Here is a 22,590-nt window from a genome sequence, read left to right as displayed (position 1 = left end):
CATGTGGAAACAAAGCTAAAAGAGCAGGGGCATCCCCAGTGCTTTGGCAATTTGCTAAGCGCCCGAGGGCTGCATCTCATTTGCATTAGAAGTGCGTAGATTGCTCTTGTCTTTATCTTGGCCGCGGGGACGTGGCTGGTGAAGGCGCCCGGGCCCACGGTGGCTTCACATGCCCGGGTATGGTGGTTTGGGTCTGGCTCTGCCTCTGGCCTTCACGGCAGGAGACCTCGTTGCCCAAGGGGCTGTTGCGGGGCCGCGGGCGAGTTCCGCCGCCCCGGGGTGCGGGGGGCCGAGCACCACACGAACTGCCCGGTGGGAGCGGGGTACGGCCCAGCTCTGGCAGTCGGTGCGCTTTGCAGAAGCGGGGTGGGCTGATTGGTGTTCGGCAGCACCGTTCCAGGCCCGGACAGGACCCCCCCTCGGCGGTGCGCCGTGGGGCTCTGAGGAGTGGCGGGTGAGTCGGTGCCCTGCACAGACACCCGTCTGTGCTCTTGAGCAAGTCAGTGGTGACAGACAAATTAGGAGGGCGAAAAAAAATGAAAAGGGAAAAAAAAGAGGACCCCCCCCCCCCAGCTTGTGCCTTTTTAATAGAGATAACTGTTATCTCTTATAGAAGTCTACATAAGTGTAAGTAATTGCCTGCACTTGGCTCTGGTACAGTGGAAAAGCTGTGATCAGCAAACTTGCATTGTACTGTGCATGTAAGGGGAAGTTATCGGATGATATAGGGGCGTGTTGGCCTTAATGCCGGTACTTCTCTGTCCTCTATCTTATTTACAGCTCTTTGCAAGTCTTTAAAGACTTCTTAGAGCCTTGGGAAGGGGCCGCGGGTACCGCGTTGGCTCCGAGCTGAAGAAAGTTTTGCTGGGATCGGCCTTGAGTTTTTTTAAAAAAAGTAGAAAGAAATCTAAACCAGGCTGTATCAGCCGGGGTTGCTTTGTTCAGCTTAGAAGTTCTGAATCCGTGTCGTGAATGAGCGTCACGGAGAGGCGCCGGCTCTGCCCGCCGCTGGTGCGGGAGCAGGCAGGGATGGAACCGCGGGCTCCCCTGCCCGGACCCCGGCACGCCCCGCAGCACGTCGGACGGGAGCTGAAAGGACTTAGCGTGTCTCTGTGTGTGTGTGTGTCTGGGTGCAGGGCTGCGGGTCACGTTTACAGCCTCGTGTGTGTGCGCCTGTGTGTCCGTGTCCGTGTGCCAGCGCTGGCTGCCTTATCGCAGGAAGTGTTGCGGAAAGCAGTTGCTCCCTCTTTCTCTGCCGGTTCCCAGAACGCGATGATTAACGGCGCTTCCCCCTCTCAGTCACTCGGAGCAGAAACCGGCAGCCGCGGCTGTCCCACTCCAGTTTGGGACAACACCTCCTCTCCCCCCCCCACCTTTTCCCTGAACAAATTTAGAACCCTTAAAATTGTCATCACCCCCTCCCCCTTTTTTTTTTTTTTTTTTAATTTGCCTTCTGAACGCCTTCATATGCACATATATATGAAACCTGTTTGTGTTCTATATTGTAAACACAGATGCTAACAAATAATATATCTGTACGTTTATATATAAACCCCAACACTCTGCTCCACATTCTGCAGTGATAAGCCTGAACTGAAGCAAGTAGAGCTTTTCTGTTCATAGGCTGGTCCTTTCTAGGAGACCTTTGTAAATCTCTTTGTTGACCTCACTTTATGGGTACTTTATAATAAAGAGGTTGTGAGTCTTGTCAGTTTTACTTTGCGGAAAAAAAACCCAACAAAAAAACCCCCACGAGCCTCCCCCACAGCAGAATCTAATCCAATAATCCAATCTAAATTGAGAGGAAGATATCAGAATAAAGTAGTATTTTTTTTTTTCATCTTGGAATTGTCTCATGACATTTAATGAAAAAACCCTGTCTCAAACTAGTGTTTTTCACTTGTACTATTAAAACCTCATATATTGGAGGTCTTAAGATATTTGAATGCTGAGATAGTGTGTCTCAATAGGTAAATGGCTATTCCAAGAAGCCCAGAAACTAGCATTCCCTTTTGGAAAATTAATCCTTTAATATATTTGTTTCCAAATTATGGTCTGCAGACACATATAATCATGGCATGATACTGATCTGCAGTATCATATCATCCATTTAGGGGTTTTAATTAAAAGTTTGATGTGCAGGCTGCATAGTTGTTCCCTGTTCCGTCTGAAGTTTGACAGTGGTCCGTAATCCAAAAATGTAGGAACATTCGTTCAGGAGAATTATGGTCCTAGATCATTACATTTTCCTTTCATTTCATCCTGTAATTTTTCTCCCTCCTTTCAAACATGATTAAAACCAATGAGAAAGGAAATATTTGAAGTGATTTGCAAAGTTATTTGATTTTTATAAAATTACATGGTGTGATGTGCTGGATGTGCCAAACTGCAGACAGACTTTCAGCTCATAAATTAAGTACACTTTTTTGTTCTGGTTTAAGCCCATTGAGACTTCTGCCAGTTAGGTTTTTCTCTTCTGTGATCATCGTGCCTAATAGTCTGATGTTGCAGATACTTGCAGGAGCATAGTGAAACTGGTAGCATCATGTATGTGGTTTGATTTTTAATGTGTGGCATATTAAAGCATGTTTTCTATCCCGAAAGATGTTACATGAAACTGCTGCAGTATATATTAAAACAGTTACTGGACTCCTAACTAGTCTAATATGAATAATAAAGGTATATAATAATGCTTCAGATTTTTTTTTTTTTAAACAGGAAAAAACTATATTTAAAAAAAATACTTAAATATTTACCTTTTAAAAATAAGACTTTCAGATTTTTATCTGTGTTAAGGCCTAAGTCTACATGGCTTGCTGTACTGTTTGATTATGTTTATTTACCTATTTGCTGCCAAAGTTTTAAGTAAAGTCACACCACAGTCCTGGTGGAAATGGCTAGCTAAACACCTGGAACCAGTTTGTGGAAGTGATTAAACTGCTTTTGCCAGAGGCTTCCTCTGCTGGGGCAGTGACACTGGTTTCTTCATTTTGCATTCTGCTCAGTGACACTCATTTTCAAAGTTAAGATTACCAGAAACTGGGAAGAAAAAAAAAACAAACCCAAACGCAAGAAACCCCAAAAGGAGCAAAAAGCTTATTTTCCTTTTCCTTATTTTCCATTCTGTGGATGAAAACAGAGTGTGAGATGATGAAATTTGTTACTTCTAGAATGTGATAAACCAAAACAATTGGATGAACAATTGTACAGTGAACAAATCACATGTAGTTCTTTGTTTAAATTAGTTTGAAATGCAAAACAGGTTTTGTAAATGTCTTTTTTTTTTGTTTGTTTTTTCTTTCTTGCATATCTCAGGCATCACTGAACTGATGAACAATACTTTAAGGAGTTTTAAAATGATTTTTAATGTAATTCCAGCTTTTATAAAACCATAAACACCCTTATTATCTAATAAATATAAAGCATGAAATTAAATCTGTAATATGTATCAACATAAAAACACGTGTAAGCACAAAAGGTGGTATTGAGCTGTGTAGCTTCTTAATTAAGTGCCTGTAGATATGATGTATACAAGTCATTAACCCAAGAAAGACTTCTTCCTTTGATAAAACAACTACATTTAGCTACAGCTGACGTCTTTTAAGAATTATTTCCTGAGTTGTCACTTTTCAGAAATACAGTGAAGACATAAATAATTTTAACCTCATTGTATGTGTTCATTGATGTTTTTGGGCTGCCAATTTAAATCATGATTAAAACTGGTGATATATAAATTACCTATTAAAGTCTGTATCTGTGTAAATATCAGTGCACAAAGTGCTGTGAATTTGAAATATGAGATGTACCTGTACCTCTTTACTTTATGAAAGATTCGGCACAAAATCATATTATTTCATTAAATCAATAATGTATTTACTAGATGATGTGTAGCAGAAATACTAAGTGCTATTTTCAGATTACCTAAATATTTTTATATTTTCCAAATATCCCCTAGCTGGGGTACTGTGGTAAGTCAAGTTGATGATATGTAGTTGATAGTATAATATTCCTTCTTTATTCTGAAATCCTGAGCAGTTTGATACTAGTCTTCAAATTCTGGGACCTGGAGCTAGTCAGACACAATTATTTATGTGAAAATGCTGGGGGGGATTCAGTCCAGGGATTGGAGTTCTTAATATCTTGAGCAAAGGGCTATGGAAATAGAGATCTGTGTACACACTCAATAATTACAGAGCATTAAGAAAATAAGACCAAGTCTAGAAGACCTCTTGTAATCAGTAATGACTTCGCTGGAGTAAAATCTCCCCTGACTTCTCCAGTTCCTCTTGTAGTAAATGCAGGAGGATACTATCGGAGTGGATGACAAAAGCTTTGTGCTCAATCTGTCCGTGGGGTAAAACAGTGCCAGATGAGGACCCCAGACTAACAAGAACAAGTATTCAGCTGAGAACTATTAACAGAAAAAAAACCCCAAAGTTGTCACAGCTGTGTCCTTTAAGGTCAACACCAAAAAGACTCTTGTCAAGTTGACAGAGGGAGATGACTTACTGATGTAACCCAGGGCAAAAGAGATAAGCCATAAAAATAGCGTTACATTTCTGTTTGATAGAGTGACTTCTCCTGACAGCTTACAGAAAGAACCATCAAAAAATTGCACCAAGTTAGTTACTGTGACAGTGAAGCTGGTAAATCACATGGAAATTTGATTTTGCCAATTCCACTGGTTCTGGGGCCTGCATTTTGCTATTTTTAATAAGCACTTGCATAAATTGGACAAATGCACCAGAACTTAATTTCACTGAAATAAAACTCCTTGAACTATTGAGTAAACTTGTAAGCATAAACTGTTTATTTCTAATAGTGTTGTTCTTTATTAGTAGCATTCAGATGAGGACATGGGGAGCAAAAATAATTGATTAGACTTCCATCATGCAATCAGGTTTTTAATTTTTGAGAAAAGTATGCCAAAACTGGGATTCTTGCTCGTAGAAGGAGATTGCTGGGTGGAAGGGGAAAGTACTGAGGGATGTGGGTGGGAACATCACCTTTACATCTGGTTTCTGCATTGTATGATCAGTGCATTTTAAATGTTTATAGTCAATGTGGACTAATAACTGCTTTTCTAACCTGAACTCCTGTGTAGCACAGCACTCCAAATTCCACTCAGAGCATAGGTTCTGCTGTGTAGTATAAAAGCTGAATATCATTAGTATATCTTACAGAACTATAGTCTCAAAGCATTTTAATGACAAGGAAGGCATTATAACCCTCCCCTGTATGTTATTTAATGAATCAGTTTGCTTGCAATAATGATTTTACTTTTCTGAAGACAGCAGTTACATTTCCTGCCAGATAGAGATTGTTTTCTCCTCAAAGATTTTTTGGTTTTTTTTTTTCCATTTAAAAAAAAAAAAACCCTCCTGTGTTTTAAACCACTCCCTCCTTTATGGTATAGTGTATTTTTATTCACCCACACTGTTCCTGATGGTTTGCTTTCCTCGTGCACTGGTGAGGAGGACTGCAGATATGCAGGAACCTGGTTACATTGGGTGGGTGGCAGTGCTTGGCCTGCATGCAGCCTTCTCTTGGTCAGGCAAATGAGAGTTATGGGCTCTGGCTGTGAGCCTTCAGTGTGCTGAACTGCTTAGTAGTGCTTCTGGGGTGAGGAGCAGGTGGTAATGGTTTGATTTGGACTCTACTGGAGGTTTTTCAAGTGTGTGACCCTTTCCTGGTTTGATGGGACTAGTGCTAGTGCAGTTCTAGCACTGGCTGAATTTGCAAAGTTGGGCTGAAAATGTAATGGGGAATGGCTTTCCCAAGGAGAAGTAAGCTTTTTTAATTCAAGCCTGAGCCGCCACAAAAAAGGACAGTCCAACCATCCTGCCAGCCCCAGGGCTGAGCAGGGTGTTTTTGGCCAGAGTGTGGGTGCCGGCACAGGGCAGGGTGAAGGGAAGGGCAGGGCTCCTTCAGGACCAATGGCTTATGATGGCTTAAGCCCATCATGAAATTTCATCTTCAGATCTTGGCTACTGGATCTGCCTGTTGCACCCTCTGCTTGACTTGGTGACAGCCAAGAAATGTTGGTAAGCTTTACTTTGAACTCTATTAGGGTTACCTTCTCCTCCACACTGTGCCTACTGAGCATGAGAAATCTTGAATATGCCATTTCTCACAAGCAGAATGGAAAAAAAGGCTTTATGTGGCATATCAGAAAGAAATTGGATGCTGGAAAGGCCTGCCAAATCATGGATTATCAAAGAGCCCTGGTTCTAGTAGACAGTATGTACCATAAATAAATACATATTTAAATGTGTTTCAGTGCAATAAAAGAAAAAAAAGAACAGTATATCATGCTATTGTAGAAGAAGAAACTTGGAGCAAATGACTTGGTGTTTACACAGCTAAACCAAAATAATGTGTGAAGGTTGGTCAGGCCCAAACGAACCCCATAAAAAGCTTTTTAGGAATTGTGAGGGTTGCATTGGTCAGTTTGACCACATAAGGCTTCTCTGCTTAACTATCTGTTGCCATATTTGCTTTTGCACTGTCAGTTACGTGAAAACAGGGGTGTTGCAACAAGCTGGGGAGATGGAGTGGCTCCAGGAATGAGCAAGGAGATGGGCAGCATTCTGTCCCCATTGAATCGGAGCAAAAGTTTCATTTTCTTCAGTAGAGAGAGCAGCAGGCATCACCCAAACCTATTGGTTTCATCTAAATAGATCAAAAATTTAAAATACAAACAGAATTGTACAATGCCTATTTGGCATATAGCAGTGTCACACAGATAAATGACTGGTGAGACAGTTCAAAAGGGTGGAAGTGGCATTTTGACGAAGGCTTTGATACTGGTAATCTTACAGTTAATTCCTTCTACCCAGGTAAGAAACATTACATGTCTTATATTTTCTTTGGAGGCGGAAGATACTGTCTTTTAAAGACTATTGGCTTTATGGGTAATACAGAAAGTCACCATGAGAATAAATATATTTCTTAAAATGGGTGGAGACAAAAGAATAGCTTTTTTCCATCTGCGTTTGTGGAAACTGTGCCCTTGGTACATACAGTTTTAAGGAATAGTGGTAAGGCTGTGCATACCCTGAAAAAAGTGGGTTTGTGTATGTTGTCCTGAAGTTTTGTGGCAGTTGTGAGCAGTGGGTAGCTCTTTGAACTTCAACCAGCATATGTAATCCCTTTTATGAAATGACCTACCTTCATCTTAAAATTAGGTAGGTTTTTTTTGCCTTGACTGCATCTGGTGGAAGGATGTTTCATAGCCTCACTGCTTTGTCAGTTAAAACCCTTCCTTCTCATTTTCAGCCCAAAGTTAATCATGGCTAGTCTATTTGTTCTTATGCCAACATGATCCTAAGCTTTTCCCTTCCTAATGTTTACCTGCTGCTAGCAATTGTGTTGCTAGCCTAAATGAGCTGCACTTCACATTCGTGTAAACAAGAGTCCCATCTTCTATATCTTCATTAATATTATTTCAAATTAATCTTTCTTTAACATTTTAAATAGTTCCCTTAATGCAGTGTCACCTGTGACATTATTACTTACCTGTTTCTGCTAAGAATCTTGCCTGGGACATAGCAAGGCCTTTTGAAGTGTGATTTATAATTGTGGTTAATTTTTTTTCATTAATAAGGTGCCAGGGATTGTTATTTCACAGAGCATACACTCTTCCTTGCGTATACTCTTGCTTACTAATTTTCATTTCAACTTGTAATACAAATTTTCAGTCGTTTTCTATATGATACCCCAGTCCCTCTCTAGATTGAAGATACAACAAAACATTGTCATCTTCTGTCTTCAGTACTTTCTGTACAGAAAGTACTTTCTGTATATACTTTCTATAACTCACTTGAGTATTTGTCTTGTTAGATCATCTGTGATGCAGGTGTTTGAAGTGAGAATTTAGACCCTGATGGACCAGTTCAAATGGAAAGAGCTGACATGAGAATAAAGTACTAGAGTTTCAGTCTCTGCCTTGTCATTTGGCTTCAAGACCAGGCTCACTTCTTGATGAGTGTTATGAAAACAGTATAAACATAGCCATGATATGGGTGATTTCAAGTGGGAGCTGTTAGCATGTGATACTGCTTTTCTGAGGAGACAAAGGAAATTAGGAGACATTTCCCAGTTCTTGGCTACTTGTCTGTCCATAGGGCTGACCATCCTCTCTTTTTATGATCAACTATTTTATTTAAGGAAAAAAGGTAAAATAGTAATGAAAAAATGGCTTTATAGATCAGAGCAGAAAGTGTCTCTTTAATATTACTGAAATGTGAAATGCTCATAGGAAGAATAAGCCAGCAACAAGCAGTTGCCGTATCTCTCTTGCAGGCCAGACACCATAATCCCGATCTGCTGGATGGCGCATGTTGCACTTCATCTGTTCGCTTGGGTTTCTACTGATGGAGTCCAAAGTGCGTAGGAGAATGGTGCCAAACCAGATTTTCTGACGCGTAGTCAGGATGCTGCCAGGGTGTGCATTTAGGGCTGGGAGCTGCAGAAGTGTATCCCACAGTTTAGATGTACCCACGATCTGATGTTGGATTTTTCTCATGTACCAAAGCAAGTAATATGCTAGGCTGTCTGCTTCAGAAGTGCTGGATTGTCACAGTTACCTTATGCTGATAGACTGGTGTTGCTTAATCTTTTGCGTATTCTTTGGGAATTAATTTTCTGTCAGTGCATTTAAATAATTTTCTCGCTTTAACAATTATATATTTATAATTACAGGAAGCAGTTTAGCTGACAGTGAAAAGAAATCCCTTCCTAGTGCTTTCTTGTGGGTTCACTGTTCCCGGCATGCACAGCATCGTGGTGGCAGTTTGAGCCGGCACAGTGGTCTTCCTTTTGCTCATCTTGACGCCTGAGCCACTGATATTTCCTCAGTTACAGTTTTCACATCCCTGCTCCATCATAGCCTAACATATATTTCCTTCTTGCTCTGTTCAAAATTAACTTATGATGCTGTGATTTCAGGGCAAAATGTAGGGATTTGGAGAAAATGGTTAGCAGATGGTTACCGGTGTAAAGGACACTGGTTAACTCAAGGTATCCGCGTGAACAATTAAATGCATGTACTTGCCACATGACCAGAAGTCCTAGACTTTGCGCACTCTGGCTATAGCTAAAATAAAAGGTGTCATCTTTGATGTTTTCTTAGAGCTTTTACAGTGAATGTGAGTGAAATCAACAGGTATAACAGTGTTCCTATCGTTTCTGTTTCCCCAATCCTGTCTGTAAATAAAATAAAAAGAAAAAAAGGATGTTTATTTATTAAATTCAAACAAGTCTTAACTCCTCTAACTGTGATGAGTGAACCACTGGGTCTGCCGCACGTAATCTTCATTCCACTACCTGCTGTAGACTTTCTGTGTCTGAGTTTTACATGATATTTTTATTGCTGATTTTAGTATTTCATGAAGTTTCTCAAACCCAGTCTCTCTGTAATGTATCCTCTTCCCTTCCCCTATCTTATGTCTCATTCTTCTGTTTTGCCAGTGATTTACAGTTATGATTCAAATTGAAACATAATGAAACATTAGGCATCGATATGTCAAGCTGTTAGAAAGATGCAAGGGAGATCATAATTTTCAGTAATTTTAGATTCTAATCGACTGTGTGTATGTTGCCCAGATTGCAGTGCACTGTTGATTTACACAGCTACACTTTAGCTCAGATGCCGGTACCTTTCTAGGTAGATAAAGTTCAGTTTGGGCTAAAGAAGGTGCGGTTTTTTTTTTGTCTGGGATTTGCAGTTTCCAGGTCCTCACTTCTTCCTGTGTTTGAACTTGGGAAGAGAGAACCAGAAGGTCTGTGTGTGTTTGGGTCTGTGGGCACCCCAGCACAGGTGTACCTACAGCACCGCTGGGGCCATCGGTGGTGTGGGAGCGCATTGCTCAGCTCACTAACAGCGCTACCAGCTCCGTGCCTAACCTTTAATTATCCCTGATGCTGTGAGTGTAATACAGACTTATTTGTGTGGTGAAGTGAGACAAGCATGCCATCTTGTGAGCAGGCAAAATGGGAGCAATGGGGAGCTTCTGCTGTGTGTGGTTGAAGAGTAAGCGTTATGAGCGAAGTTGAGTGTTTTTGCTTTAAACTCAGAGGAGATCCAGAGCTGCAACAACTTGGTATGTAATAAGTTAGGAAATCAAATTGATCTGGGGATTATAAAGAGTAATTTTTTTTTTCTATTAATGGGCCAAAGCTTGTCAAAATGTTGGGGGATTCAGTGATACAAAAGTTTATTTAAAAAAAAACCCAAAGGACAACTCAAGTCTATGTTTGGTTTGAGCAGTAGATTTTCATGCTGGGGAAGACCCAAGTATCAGCTACTTCACAAATACATGACTTCTGTTTATTGCAGTCTCTGTTCTTTATTTCATGTATGCATATATATGCTCATCTTGTTATCTACATACAAATGGTTAAACGAATGTCTTATGACATTAAGATTTTTATCTGTGTGATCTTGGGCTGTTCTCATTACTCACAAGAAGAGAAGCCACGAATAAGTTATGAAGATAATTTCTAATTCCTCTTATGTATTCTTATTCTTTACTTATTCAATACATACTGCTTAACAAAATAATTGTTGAAGAGATGCCTAAATTTCATTGCCTCTGATTTCATCTCTGTCTTTTTGTAAAGCAAGGCATCTTTGCAGCATAAATCCAGTTGTACCAGATTTCAGGGGATAAGAAATTTATAGCTAATATTAATCCCTAAAAAAATGGCCGTATCTGTTGTGAAACATTCTCTACAGAATTATCAGAGTTTTTGGGTTCTGTATCAGTTAATCAAGTAATTTTAGAAGCTGGATTCTCTCCTGACTGCTAATGGTACAAAGATCGCTTTTGCAGCCTTATGTCTTGTGGTTTATCAGATCAGACTGTTACAGGAGTAATTATTTACTCTTGACTAGTCCCATTTTGGGAAGAATCTGCATGCTGATGTGTAGATGAAACATTTATTTCTTGAGTTGGTTGAAGTAAGAGTTGTGGATGTTCTGAAGCTATTCCTAGACTGGAAAATTAGAAGCAGTCCTAGCTTGGATTGATTGGTATGGGGAGAGCAAACAGCAACAGAATATTGATTGGGCAGCAGCTAGCTGAACAGGATGACACGATCTATACTCAGCCAACTGGCTTACATTTGGCAGTCCTTGTGTTCAGTTGTAGTTATCTTGCCCCATCTGTGTTGGACTCTCAGCCTCTCCACCTAATTGGCTGTGTTAATTTGTAGCCCGCACCTTCAGATCTCAGGTACATCCCAAATTCCTTTGCACAAGTTGCAACATTACTTCAAAGAAGGTGCTGTTGTAGCCTCTGCAAATAATTTTGGGACTTTTTTTAGACTTTAAGATGCCAGTGAACCCAGAAGTTGCTTTAATAAGTTGCTTTCTTTATAAGTGAAAACACAGCAAAAGCGTTCCATTTTTGTGGGATATATCTCAGTGCAACAAATCATCCCTACATCATTGCCGGATATTTCTTAAAACTGGTGAGGTACTGGATTGGGAATTGAGGTGGCGAGAAGGCAGCTCTGAGGAGGAAGACAGGAGCAGTGCGGTAAGGTTTGCTTGTGTATAGGGGATTTTTGAGAATGGAAGTATTAGCGTAATCTGTGGTTGTACTTCCATGTAACTTTTTTAGAGAAGTTCTTAAGAGGTTTTTTTGTTTCTTTAAAGGAACATTGAGATAGATTATTGATGGAAAAGAGATACAGTGGTGTCCAACTCATTTCAAAATGTATCTTCAGCGGGAAAAACAACTGACCACTTCTGTTTGTTCTCTGCGGACTGCAGATTTCTACTCAAGTATCGGTAGTTTTAGCGTGCAGATTCTGCAACCTATGTTGTCCTTGTGTTTGTGGAAATTGCATATTTCGGTTTTTACATATAATTTTAAATTTTTTTTTGTGTGTGTGTTTTATGATCCTGGCAGATTGCCACAGTTTAAATTAAATTTCTGATGTCTGTATGGTCACAGCTAATGTGAGGGCTTTTGGCACTACCCCTTAATGCAATAAAGAATCAAAGCCAGTAGAGTAAGAAATCTTCTGTCAAAAGCTAAAAGCTAGATTCATCAAATCACTTATGCAGGCATTATGAGATTTTCCCATGGAAAGTTTATGTGGGAGTTGGGCAAAAACTGATTCAAGAACAGCATTATTTGCACTATATATTTTCATCCAGCAGTCAACAGGCTGGCGCTGGCACCTTTTGCTGGTTTTAAAGGAATGCCAGCCCTCGCTACATGAAGCTGCTTCAAAGCCACATCAGCAGTCTCAAGGAGTCTCTTTACTCTGTGCCCTCCTTCCCCATTACCAACCAGAACTGAAATGGGTAAAACAAATTATATTCCTCAGAGAATATGTGCATTTGATTCTTACTGCTATCTGAAAAATGCTTCTCTGTTTCAAAGCATTTTCATAACAAATCACTACGGTGGAGGCATTATAAGAGTGGCTTTCTCATTGGCATTTCACTTCATTCCTCAGCTTAAAAACAAACAGAGATAAAAAGGGGAAATAATAGACAAACTACTCACAGTGAATCCATTTGCATTTGCTTTGGGTTTGATCTCCTCCTAACCCCCCCCCCCCCTCCATTTTAGTTGTGTTAAGAAAGTGACTCCATGTTTGAGTCTGCATGAGGACTATATGATACGTGCTGCAACAGTCTTTCCTAGTTAATAGGGATGATTCCAAAGGCAAGGTAATTCACCACTGCTTTGGCTGGAGCTAATATTGGGCTTCAGCATCAGTTCTCTAATTTCTGACAAATGGCCAAGATTTCTTGAATAGGCACAGCTTTCTGTTTTGTGTAGGCAGCACACAATCCACTCTTTTGTTGTGGTTGCACTGCTGTTGTTTCTCCCCCATTCACAATGGAGAGTGGGGTTGTGCCGAGTGGAAAATCGGTGCCAAAACTCTGACATGCTTATGTTTAATGGGATGTTAATTTTTCTGATAGCCATAAAAGGTATAAGAAATTTTTGTAATACAGATCTCCTTGTATCTTGACCTCCAAGTCAAGAGGGCGTATTGGTGATGAAAGTTTTATTTGTCACAGGCATATCAAGATGAGAGCTTACTGGATGATTCAACCCAAATGTATAGAAACTGTTTATGTAGAGATTGCCAAAGATTTTCCATTGCTTTTCTTTTTATCTAAATTCTTGAATATATTACTAAATAAAATAGTCTGTGTTTGGAATGTATGGCTGTGGGATAAATGGAAACTCACAGCGTGTGGGGGGAAGAGTTAGAATAAGGAAATATAATAGTTTTGTAAACTTTACGTGAATATAGGTAGAGCATATAGAGACTCAAAATTCAATTTGCTGATCAAAGCATCCAAATAACTTTGGATTTAATAATGTCAGCAATGAATGCTAATGTATGGAAATTGAAACGCATGGAGCAACAATAGCTAGCCACGCTTACCAGTATTACCCTGCAGCATGTAGATTTACATGTTTTTGTTTTGTTTTGAAATCACAGTTTGGAAAATGTGTGTTCTTTTTCCCTTCTCCCATACTTCTGAATGTGGGTTCTCCTGAGCAAGCTTAGACAAGATTCTAGTTAAACAATAGGGCAACATTAGAACCTTTGAAGGCTCAGTCTGGATAGGTACCCAAAGCCAAAGTCTACTTTGATGTACGTGGGCTCAACTCCTGTTGCCCTTGCTTGCCCTTTCTTACCTGTGTAACTTGTGTCTGGAAACCCTTGCCAATCTTTTTTCTCAAAAAAAAAAAAAAAAAGAAAAAAGACATTTTTGCAAACTCATGTTCATTCTGCTTCTAGTCTGTCTGGAAAAGTACTACAATAATGCCCTCTCCGGTGATGATTTAATATTGCTGTTTCAGGTCCAGGCTATAGACTTCTACCTTCTTCCCACTTTTTAGTTTTGATCCAGCTGAAATTTCAACCCTGTTTCAAGTGGTGGGGTTTTTATTTTTTACTGTTGGTTTTCTTTCTGTTTTTTCTCTTTACTTGGAAACAAATTTATTTGAACTCTTCTGAAATGCTAGCCAAAATCATCTACTCCTCTTCTTCCAAATAATTTTTGGTTCCATTTGACTGAAGTTTGGGGCAAGGGAACTTTGATGCCTTTCTATCCTATCGCAGGCCTCACCTGGCAGAAAGCAGCAGTACATCTCAGTCTGACTCCTTTCAAAGTCAGCGGAGCTTTTGCCATTAGCTTCAAGGGAAATAGGATAAGTCCATTGTATTGTTAATGCAAAAGAACAGATGAGTCACTTCTTGCATCCATACCTAATTGCTCTTGCCTAGGAGCCGGGAGGTCACCTTCATTCCTCACTCTTCATCTCAAGGCAGCACTGTAATTGCCTTTGCCAATGCACTCAACTGGGATTCAGTTCTGAGTCATTTGCAAACCCTAAACTCCCATTGTCTTCAAAGGACATTTGGATTACGAAGAGCACTGAGTTTACTGAGGCTGAAAAGAAATTGAAACATACGAGATCGCCACACCTACTAGAAGAGTTTGGAAAGACAGTGGTTATTTACCCTAAAGACAGGCTCAATAGAGGGGATGTGATAGGTGCACTCCAGCCTAGAAGATCTTCAGTTCTCAGTAGTACAAGACTGAGGTGAAACTCTACTTCATTAACAAGAAGAAAATTCAAACTGCTTAAAGTATTTGCTCTTTTTTAGTTCGTAATTGGATTGTAAAAAGAGAGCTACAAGATATCACTGATACCAGGATCATCACAATGTTATACAGATATTGGACACTTTCATTGGAAGTGAGGATATACAGACTTATTTAATGACAAATTGTAGAACATGAGAGATAATTAAAGGCTATAAACCCTCTTACTCTTCAGAAAGTAAGCCATTGTCTAAGTGTTGAGGATTAGGAGCAATTTATTTTTCACAGAGGTAGGTGATTCTCTATCTGTCCAAAGGCAGTTGAACCTTCTTTGAAGGATCTGCTCTTGGCTGCTCTCCAGGGCAGAACACCAGACTAAATGGACCTCTGGTCTCATCTAATAGGGAATGTTCTACAGTCCTATAAAGTTTAACAACAGGAAATTAATGGAATAACCAGAAGATTCAGTGAGGATGGCAGGGTTCTCATAGGAGGCGTCAGTCCTGGCAGAAGCTGGTTATTTTATTGCAGTAAGCAAATCAGGCTGGGCTCTCTCTGCGGTGCAATAACAACAGATTGGGGAGCATGCAAAGCAGCATCAATACATAAAAATTAAACTACTTTTAATACACAAAGCTGATTTTAGATAAATGCAGAACAGAGAAGCAAAGGCGCAATATTCTCTGAAAGTGTGGCCTTTTTATGCTGTTTTGGAGACTAATTTACATACAAATAAAATGTCAGCTTATATCCCATAACTGTCATGATAAATTGGAGCATTTAGACTTTCGCATGAGGTGTTCTTTCTGTACCTTATTAAATTCCAGGATCTTGGCCTTTTGCCAAGTGCTAGGGTGATGCTTTCACTGCTGAAATACATGCAAGAGAGGGATATGGGTCTGGACATCAAAAGAAACCAGGTTCAGTCAGTAGCTAGGAGTGATGCCTGCACATCACCTTGAACAGCTTGATTTTTGCATCTCTCTGTAGGTAATTCTATCTGTAAAATGGCAGTAATATTAATTTGCCTATTTCACAAGCTGCATTGAGGTTTACCAGGTTGTCATGTTCACAGAGTATTTTTAGATGCTTGATTGAAAGCCAGAGCAAAGCAATTCTTTGCCTTCTTGGGCTCCCCCATCCTGGATGGGTAGCAGTGGAGGTCTGGTAGGAGCAAGCTCTCCACAGCAGGACAGTCAGAAATGCAGAGCAGCAAACTGCCATGCTCAGGTACCCTGAAATAAAAACTATTTTAGAGTTCTTCATTTTGGTTGCATGATACTATAATATTCCACCCTGTGTTGCCTCTCCAGACAAATCACCTTTTGACTTCAGTTTCTCCTGAAAGTGTCTGCATGATTACCCTGGTAGTGAGCTTAAAGTGAAATAAGTGCCTAGAAGTAGGCTCAAACCATCTATTTTGAAATGCCACTCCTAGACTCTCTGAAATGACCAAGTGTCTGTCTTATACCCGTAGGAAAAGCTTAGGTTTATTCCAGTGGCTAGATGACTTCTAATGTGTGCTGTGCTCTGAAGCATATGGTGATAGAAAAGATCATTTTGAATTAATTTGTTTTAAATTAATAAGAGATTTATTTGATGAGAGTTGTTTGAAGGTGATAGACTTTGTAGCTGAACAGGATTTAAGATGTCCAAAAGTACACCTTTAGAGATTTGAGGATTAATGTTGGGAAAGTAAATGTAAATGGGAAGGAGCAAGCTTGAACAGACTGCAGCTTTTTTTTTTTTTTCACTTGTCTTTTTGTCGTAAATTTTGTGGAAAAAAAATTGCAGAAAGCTCTTGGCAAATTGGTGATCAGGGACCAAACTGAAGAGTCTGAAAATGCAAAAGAGGAAGAGAGGAGATGAAAAACAACAGTGTTTTGCTATAATACTGATCTACTGGAATTGCATATAAGGCATGATCTTCTAAACTGATGAAGCTATCATCATATCAGTGGAACATACAGAGTGCTGAATATCAAGATTTTGATCAAATACAATATCTGATCCTACCAAATTTTACTGATAGAAGGAGGCATGTTTTTTAAGCAACCTTGGGCAGGAGAATGTGGCCATGCAGTTTTAGGGTTTGTAGAAAAACATGTATAGCTTTAAAGGTCCTTTGAAATTAATTTGTCATTTGCTTAGAGCCAAGAAGTCCCCTGTCTTGTATATGTCTGAATATGCTGGTGCCAAATGGGGAGGAGGTGGTTTTGTTGAAGAGGGAGTTGCTTGTCATTAAGCTTATTCTGCCCTCCCATGGTTTAGGGCCCAATACTTGATTTCCTTACACAAAAGAGGCTGTTCTTGCCTTCCCTTCTCAGCAGAGTGGTAAGGACCATGTGTTGGTTGTTTTGTGAGTCTTGCTCTGAGAACTACAAGCAAAGCTGGAAGAGAAGCATCATATGTGGCTGCCCCTAGCTCTGTGTCCTGGGTAGAGATAGTGGGGGTGTGAAGCTGTACACAACTCTTTGCTGTCATTTTACTGTTCAAGTATCCATGAGGGAAGGTGGAAAGAGGGGAGCTTTAGCCAGTTCTATACCACTGTGTCTGAGTCTGGGGGTAGTTTGCATCTGATGTAATCTAATTACCAGTGAAGGCAGCAATTTTGCATGGAGTTTTCAGTGTGTTTACACATTATTAGTATTATTACTTTTTGAAAATGCCTAAATTAGCAAACATACAGGTCTTTGAACTGTGGGCTGTCCTAATTAGCGTGCTAGTTCTGGCTGTGCTCAGCACAGGTCCAGACCAGCCTGGCGGTGCAGGCTGTGGCAGAGGGCTGGGTGCAGGGTGGCTCCCCAGGATGGAGCCTGCTGTGGAGATGGTTTCCCAGAAATTCACGCTCTCAGGACAGGAGCTTTTCTGGCTTTGGAGCTCGTGTGCCTTACAGCTGCTCAGCTCTTACATGGAGAGTGGGAAGAAGGCTCTGGATCGGTTAGGACTCTCTGTGTTTAATAGAAGCTGACACTTTGAACACTTGAGGTTTTTTTATATAAAGAAAGCACACAGTCTTTGTAGCCTATTTATGTGTAATAAGCTGGGTTTGTTTTGTGCCTTTTTTTTTTTTTTTTGTATGTGAAAGAAAAGGGTGAAAAAAAAAAAGAAGGGAGAAATGAAAACCACAGCAGTATTTTCCCATGCAGCTCTAGTGAGTATCCTGCCATCTCACATGATCAGCTGTCCTGGTGGGGTGGAGTGTGGGAAGGTGTCAAAATATGTCTCTCAATTTTTATTTTTATTTTTTTTTCTTAAAAGGGAAAGCCAGATGAGTGCCAAAAGCCCTGTTCTCTTCTTTAGCCCTGCAGTAATAAACTACATGAGTGTATGTTATTAAGATGATAAGATTAAATTTCTAGCTACTAACGTGCTATCACAACAGCAAAGGGAGGAAAAAAAAAGAGATCTTGAAAAAATTATGAAAATTAGTCTGACGGTCGCCTTTTAATAATAAGATCACTCCCAACCCCAATAGACAGTGTAGGCTGGAATTCCACAGGGCTTTTTTGTGGTCCTAATGATTTTAATAATACTTTGTGCTATGTAGCACCTTTCATTAGAGGATCACAAAGTGCTTTACAGTCACTAATTAATTAAGCCTCACAACACTCCTGTGAGATAGGTAAGTATTAGACATATATTAAGCTGAGACACTGAGAGTTAATGATTTTTTTCGCTGCATTATTCTGGCAAAATGATTGATGTTTAAGCACCATATGTGCATTATATGTCTGTGTGTGGGTGTGTAATATATATGAGTGTAAAAGTATTAATTTTACTGTCCCTTAACAAAGAGCTCCTACTTGAGCCTGCTGACTGATAATATCACAGTTTTCATAGACCCTTGACTCAGCTCATCTGCCTGTGTGTCTACATGTACATAAAGCAGCCAGTGGCACCTAACAAAATTCAGACATCTTTCTAAAGTATTATTCTGCTGAAAAGAGCATATGACTAAGATCTGACCTAAACCTGCAGTGCAAGCACAAGGCAACAGCCATACTGTTGCAATAGGCTTTGATGACAAGTCATCAAGTTCAGTAAAATAAAAGTAGTGAGCAACAGCAATGACCCATTGCAGGAGCTGATGATCAGCAGATAATTAGCTGTTATATTCACCATGAATAATAAACTATTGATTATCAGAAATAGCTTTTTCTTTTCAATGAACTGCTGTAGTACTATGGTAATTCATTATCCTGAATTAAAAACTGATTTTAGTAGAAGTTTCCACTTTTTGCTTCCAGGGACAAACTGATATAAGTGATTGTTGAGCAGAAAAGTTCAACGAGAATAGTGTCTTGCAGATTCACGAATCGTGTAGAATAGCCTTGGCTGGTTCTGATGGAAACTATATATAGCTATTAGTACGATTTGCACTTTAAAGTAGCTGAGAGTGATCGTATCAGGTAATATAGAGATAAATACAAACCCCACATAGTTTAAAGGTAATTTCAGTGTAATGAAAATAAGGCACTAAACCCTGGGTTATGGACCTCAAAGACAAGTTCTGCAACCTGGACCTTATCCAGGGTTCCCTCAGCTCAAGAAATCTTTTTATTAATATCAGGATTGGTAATTCTTTTATTTTGGGAAGATCACCATTTCCAGTGACAAAAAGGTGGTTCAGTCCCAATGGCTGTTCATCACTTGGCCTCTTTACCCAGCAAATGTGCTTATTATTGTGATGGCATTTTTGAGATGTGGGAATTTGCCCACTAACAACAAAAGTAGTACCACAAAATTTATTTCAAGTGGAACACGAGGCAGCCAGCAGATGATGACTTCCAGTTGCTGATGGCAGAGTCTGGATGTGAACCAGCTATTTGTATTCCATTATCTATCTCATTAGGCCAGGCCCATTATGATGCACAATGCCTGCTAATATATGTGAATTTTTAAGGCACTTTCATTTTCTACAGCATTTATTTAGCTCGTTTTCAACGCTTTCTTTAAAGTTGTTTTAAACTTGTTTGGAGAACATCACTTCTGAGATAATTTGTGTATGTGTGTGTGTAAGAGCATGTGTGTCTGTCTGAGGAGGAGGCAGCTATGGGATTTGTCCTATTTGAAGGAAGCAGAGAACAGTAGCCGCTGTCTGTATAGTGCCCACTAATAGATGCATGTGAATGTACAATAGGCATAATGATGTTTTTAAGTGAAAAACATATTTTGAATGCATAATTTAGGAGGGAAAACCTTTTTTTGTTTTGTTTTGCAGATATACAGATCAGCTCTCAAAATGTCTTCTGTGTCTTCCGTGCATCTTCTAAGACAATTGCATTAGCCCGCCTGCTAGTTGACTAATAGAATTAATAATTGTAAAAAGCACTCTAAAGCCACATGCCTTATGAAGTCAATGCTGGGTATGATTTTACAAGTATGTGATCCATTTTTTCAAGTGAAATTGTTAACTGAAAACGTTCTTGGCACACAATAAAACATTGTGCAATCTGTTATTTGTCTTAGAGATAATAATTTCAGAGCGGCTATATTCTTTCTGTATCTAACTTATGACTTGCTAGGAGATGGTTTCTTCGATTTAGGAGTATTGCAAATGTAGTTTTATTTACATAATATGTCTCTGAAAAACGATAGTGGTGGAATTTCAGCGACAAAGAAAGCCAACCCTGTGTCTTTTCTTACTGTCCCCTTGAGTGGATACCAAGCAAATAAAGTGTCAGATGATTTTTCAAAAGCTGAAAGAAAAAAGAGGGGAAAAAACTTTTAAATTCAACTTAAAGTTTTTATATTTAAATCAAGGTTATCTTCTTTCCTTTCTTTCTCCAAGAATAGAATACTGCTTGAAAAAGGTCCATTAGGCAGATATGTTTTGTCTTTCCCCTTTCCCCTCTATTAGTGCACAGACTCAAAATACATCAAGAAAATTTGAACCAAACTATCTAGATCTGTGGTAGTGTCTGTTTAGCCTGTATACTGTCCAGATTTTTCTTTTCTTTGCTTTATGGATTTTTTCCTGTCTTTTTCTCTGACTCTCTTCTGTCAGTTGCCATGAAGATAGCAAATCTCTGAACTTCCTATATCTGCCAAAAATATCTGTAACAAAAACATTTTAAAACATTGCATTTAGTCTTGTTTAATTTTGACTGAGGTAACAGTCATGATGTTTACTTTCCTGATTTCTGATTTTTCTTCACTGTGCAGTCAAGACTCCTTTCTCTGTCCTCTGCCATGAATTGCATTTAAACAGAAGTTATTTTAAAAATGGTTTGGGATGTGTAACCAGGAGGAAAATACAAACTGAGATGAACACCTACCAGGAATGCTCACATATATTTTTAGTGTGTGTTAACCAAGAGCATTCACAAGTCCCACAGCAAAGCGGTAATACTAAAAGGCTGAGGACTATCTTTATACTTTGAATTATATACGTGCGCATGTTGTTTTAGTAGGCTGAGACTGCATTGTAATAGTTCTCTTACCACAACAGGAAATCTTTCTTTTCTGTTAATTCTGAGTGACTTCATGGTTCAGAATTATTGGGGGAGGTGAAGTAAAATTCAGTGCATATGTATCCTGGTAGGTGCAGTTGACATTACAGAGAAGGCACTTGGTTCCCAAGAATGTGTGTCTTCTATAGTAAGGAATCACAGTAGGCATTTAAGAAACCTATTAAGACCACACGGAGTGTCAGAATTTCTGTAACACAAGCTGGCATTCTGTGTGAAAGCCGTCTCACTATAGCCCATGCTGCCTGTGGATCAGCTCAACCACAAAGACAACAGAGCCAGCCCAAGACACAAGTTGAACACTTCCCCTGAGAAGTTGTCTGTTTTTATCAACATAACATACAGTGCCCTTTCATGTGGAGCAGATGTAAATAAGAGTACGTACAGATGCCTGTTCTTTTATTTTTAACCTCTGTCCCCAGCTGTACTTCTCAGAGTACTGTTTTGAGAAGGTCACCAGCGGCCTGGGCACACCACCATTTAGAGTGCATAAGTGCTGCTCCCAGAATCACCAGCTGGTCCTCCCTTTGTAGAGCAGTATCTCCAGTGCCTCTGTAGGTGCCCGGCTGTGGCAGGCATGGGAACAGGGGCTCAGGCTCAAGTCTGCAGCTCACATCTCATGTGTGGTACTGCAGCCTGCTGCCACTGGACCACACACAATTTGGCAGAGAAACATCCATCATTGTAGACAGCATTGGCAAAGATAAGAACACAGAAAAAGTTGTAGCACATCTGTCTTCTGCCCTTAGCTAGCATGTGAACACAAATGGATCAAACCAGCTGGTGGTGAATATCAAATCCAGAACCACGGAGTGGAGAGTGCAGGGAATTTTCATATACGTATTTTCTCTTAAGTAGGCTGGGGAAGGTGAAGATATGTAGCAGATGAGAAATTTGGCTTAGTACCTCCATAGTTTGATTGCTTGTTCTTCCATAATCTCCCATGTTAAGCTAGCAGCTAACTTACTGGTGGCAGACTCCTTCTTTCTCCCTGATCCTTATTGCTGTCCTGTCTCAGCTTTCTTTAGTGGATTCAGAGAGTGTACTGGCAGGCCTAGCAGTAGTGGCCGTGTCTGCAAGGAGGACTGAGCAGAGGAGGATTCAACTGTTTTGATCCATGTGGATTCCAGGTGTTTTTGGGAGTAGATCCCGACTTAGCCATGCAGAGATGTCAGATGTCTGGATCCAGGCCTGTAAAGTTTTATTGATAATGGGTTTCCTCATAAAGTTAGTTTCTCTTTGTTTGGCAAATAGAACTAATTACATGAATAATGGACTGTGGGGCAGACTTTAGAATATCCGTATAATCCTGTTTGAAGTTTATGGGCAGTACGATGGGGGAGCTTTTGCTGTAGAGAAACTGATACCTGCTTACGAAAAATACTTTCTCTGATGCCTGAAGTTACTTACTCTCCTAAATCTTTTTCATCCTGTTATCTTTTATAAGTTCCTCTGGTTATGTTGTTTAGGTGTATTTTTGCAGAGCTACATTACATGTAGTTGTACTGTATATGAACATTAGAC

At 39.8% G+C, this 22,590-nt stretch overlaps 1 protein-coding gene across 8 annotated transcripts in view; it reads left to right on the top strand.

Annotated features, from left to right (window-relative positions):
- TRPS1 (transcriptional repressor GATA binding 1) overlaps nt 1–22,590 on the top strand; it is a 216,982-nt gene that overhangs the window by 19,544 nt on the left and 174,848 nt on the right. For 3 of the 8 annotated variants that reach the window (XM_061373418.1, XM_061373425.1, XM_061373419.1), the window contains exon 2: nt 19,818–19,976. The exons of 2 other annotated variants lie outside the window; for them this stretch is intronic. In XM_061373418.1, the coding sequence (XP_061229402.1) occupies nt 19,940–19,976 (37 nt within the window). In that variant the 5' untranslated portion in view covers nt 19,818–19,939. Of the gene's footprint in view, nt 1–240; nt 455–18,882; nt 19,006–19,817; nt 19,977–22,590 lie in introns of those variants that run through there. 3 more of the 8 variants (XM_061373422.1, XM_061373420.1, XM_061373421.1) reach the window with 3 other exon arrangements.

This window comes from Neopsephotus bourkii, unplaced genomic scaffold (assembly GCF_033783945.1).
Source record: "Neopsephotus bourkii isolate Nb327-2 ecotype Australia unplaced genomic scaffold, CSIRO-AGI_Nbou_v1 NB_1630, whole genome shotgun sequence".
NCBI classification, from domain to species: domain Eukaryota; kingdom Metazoa; phylum Chordata; class Aves; order Psittaciformes; family Psittacidae; genus Neopsephotus; species Neopsephotus bourkii.
This window is presented reverse-complemented; position numbering and strand designations above follow the sequence as displayed.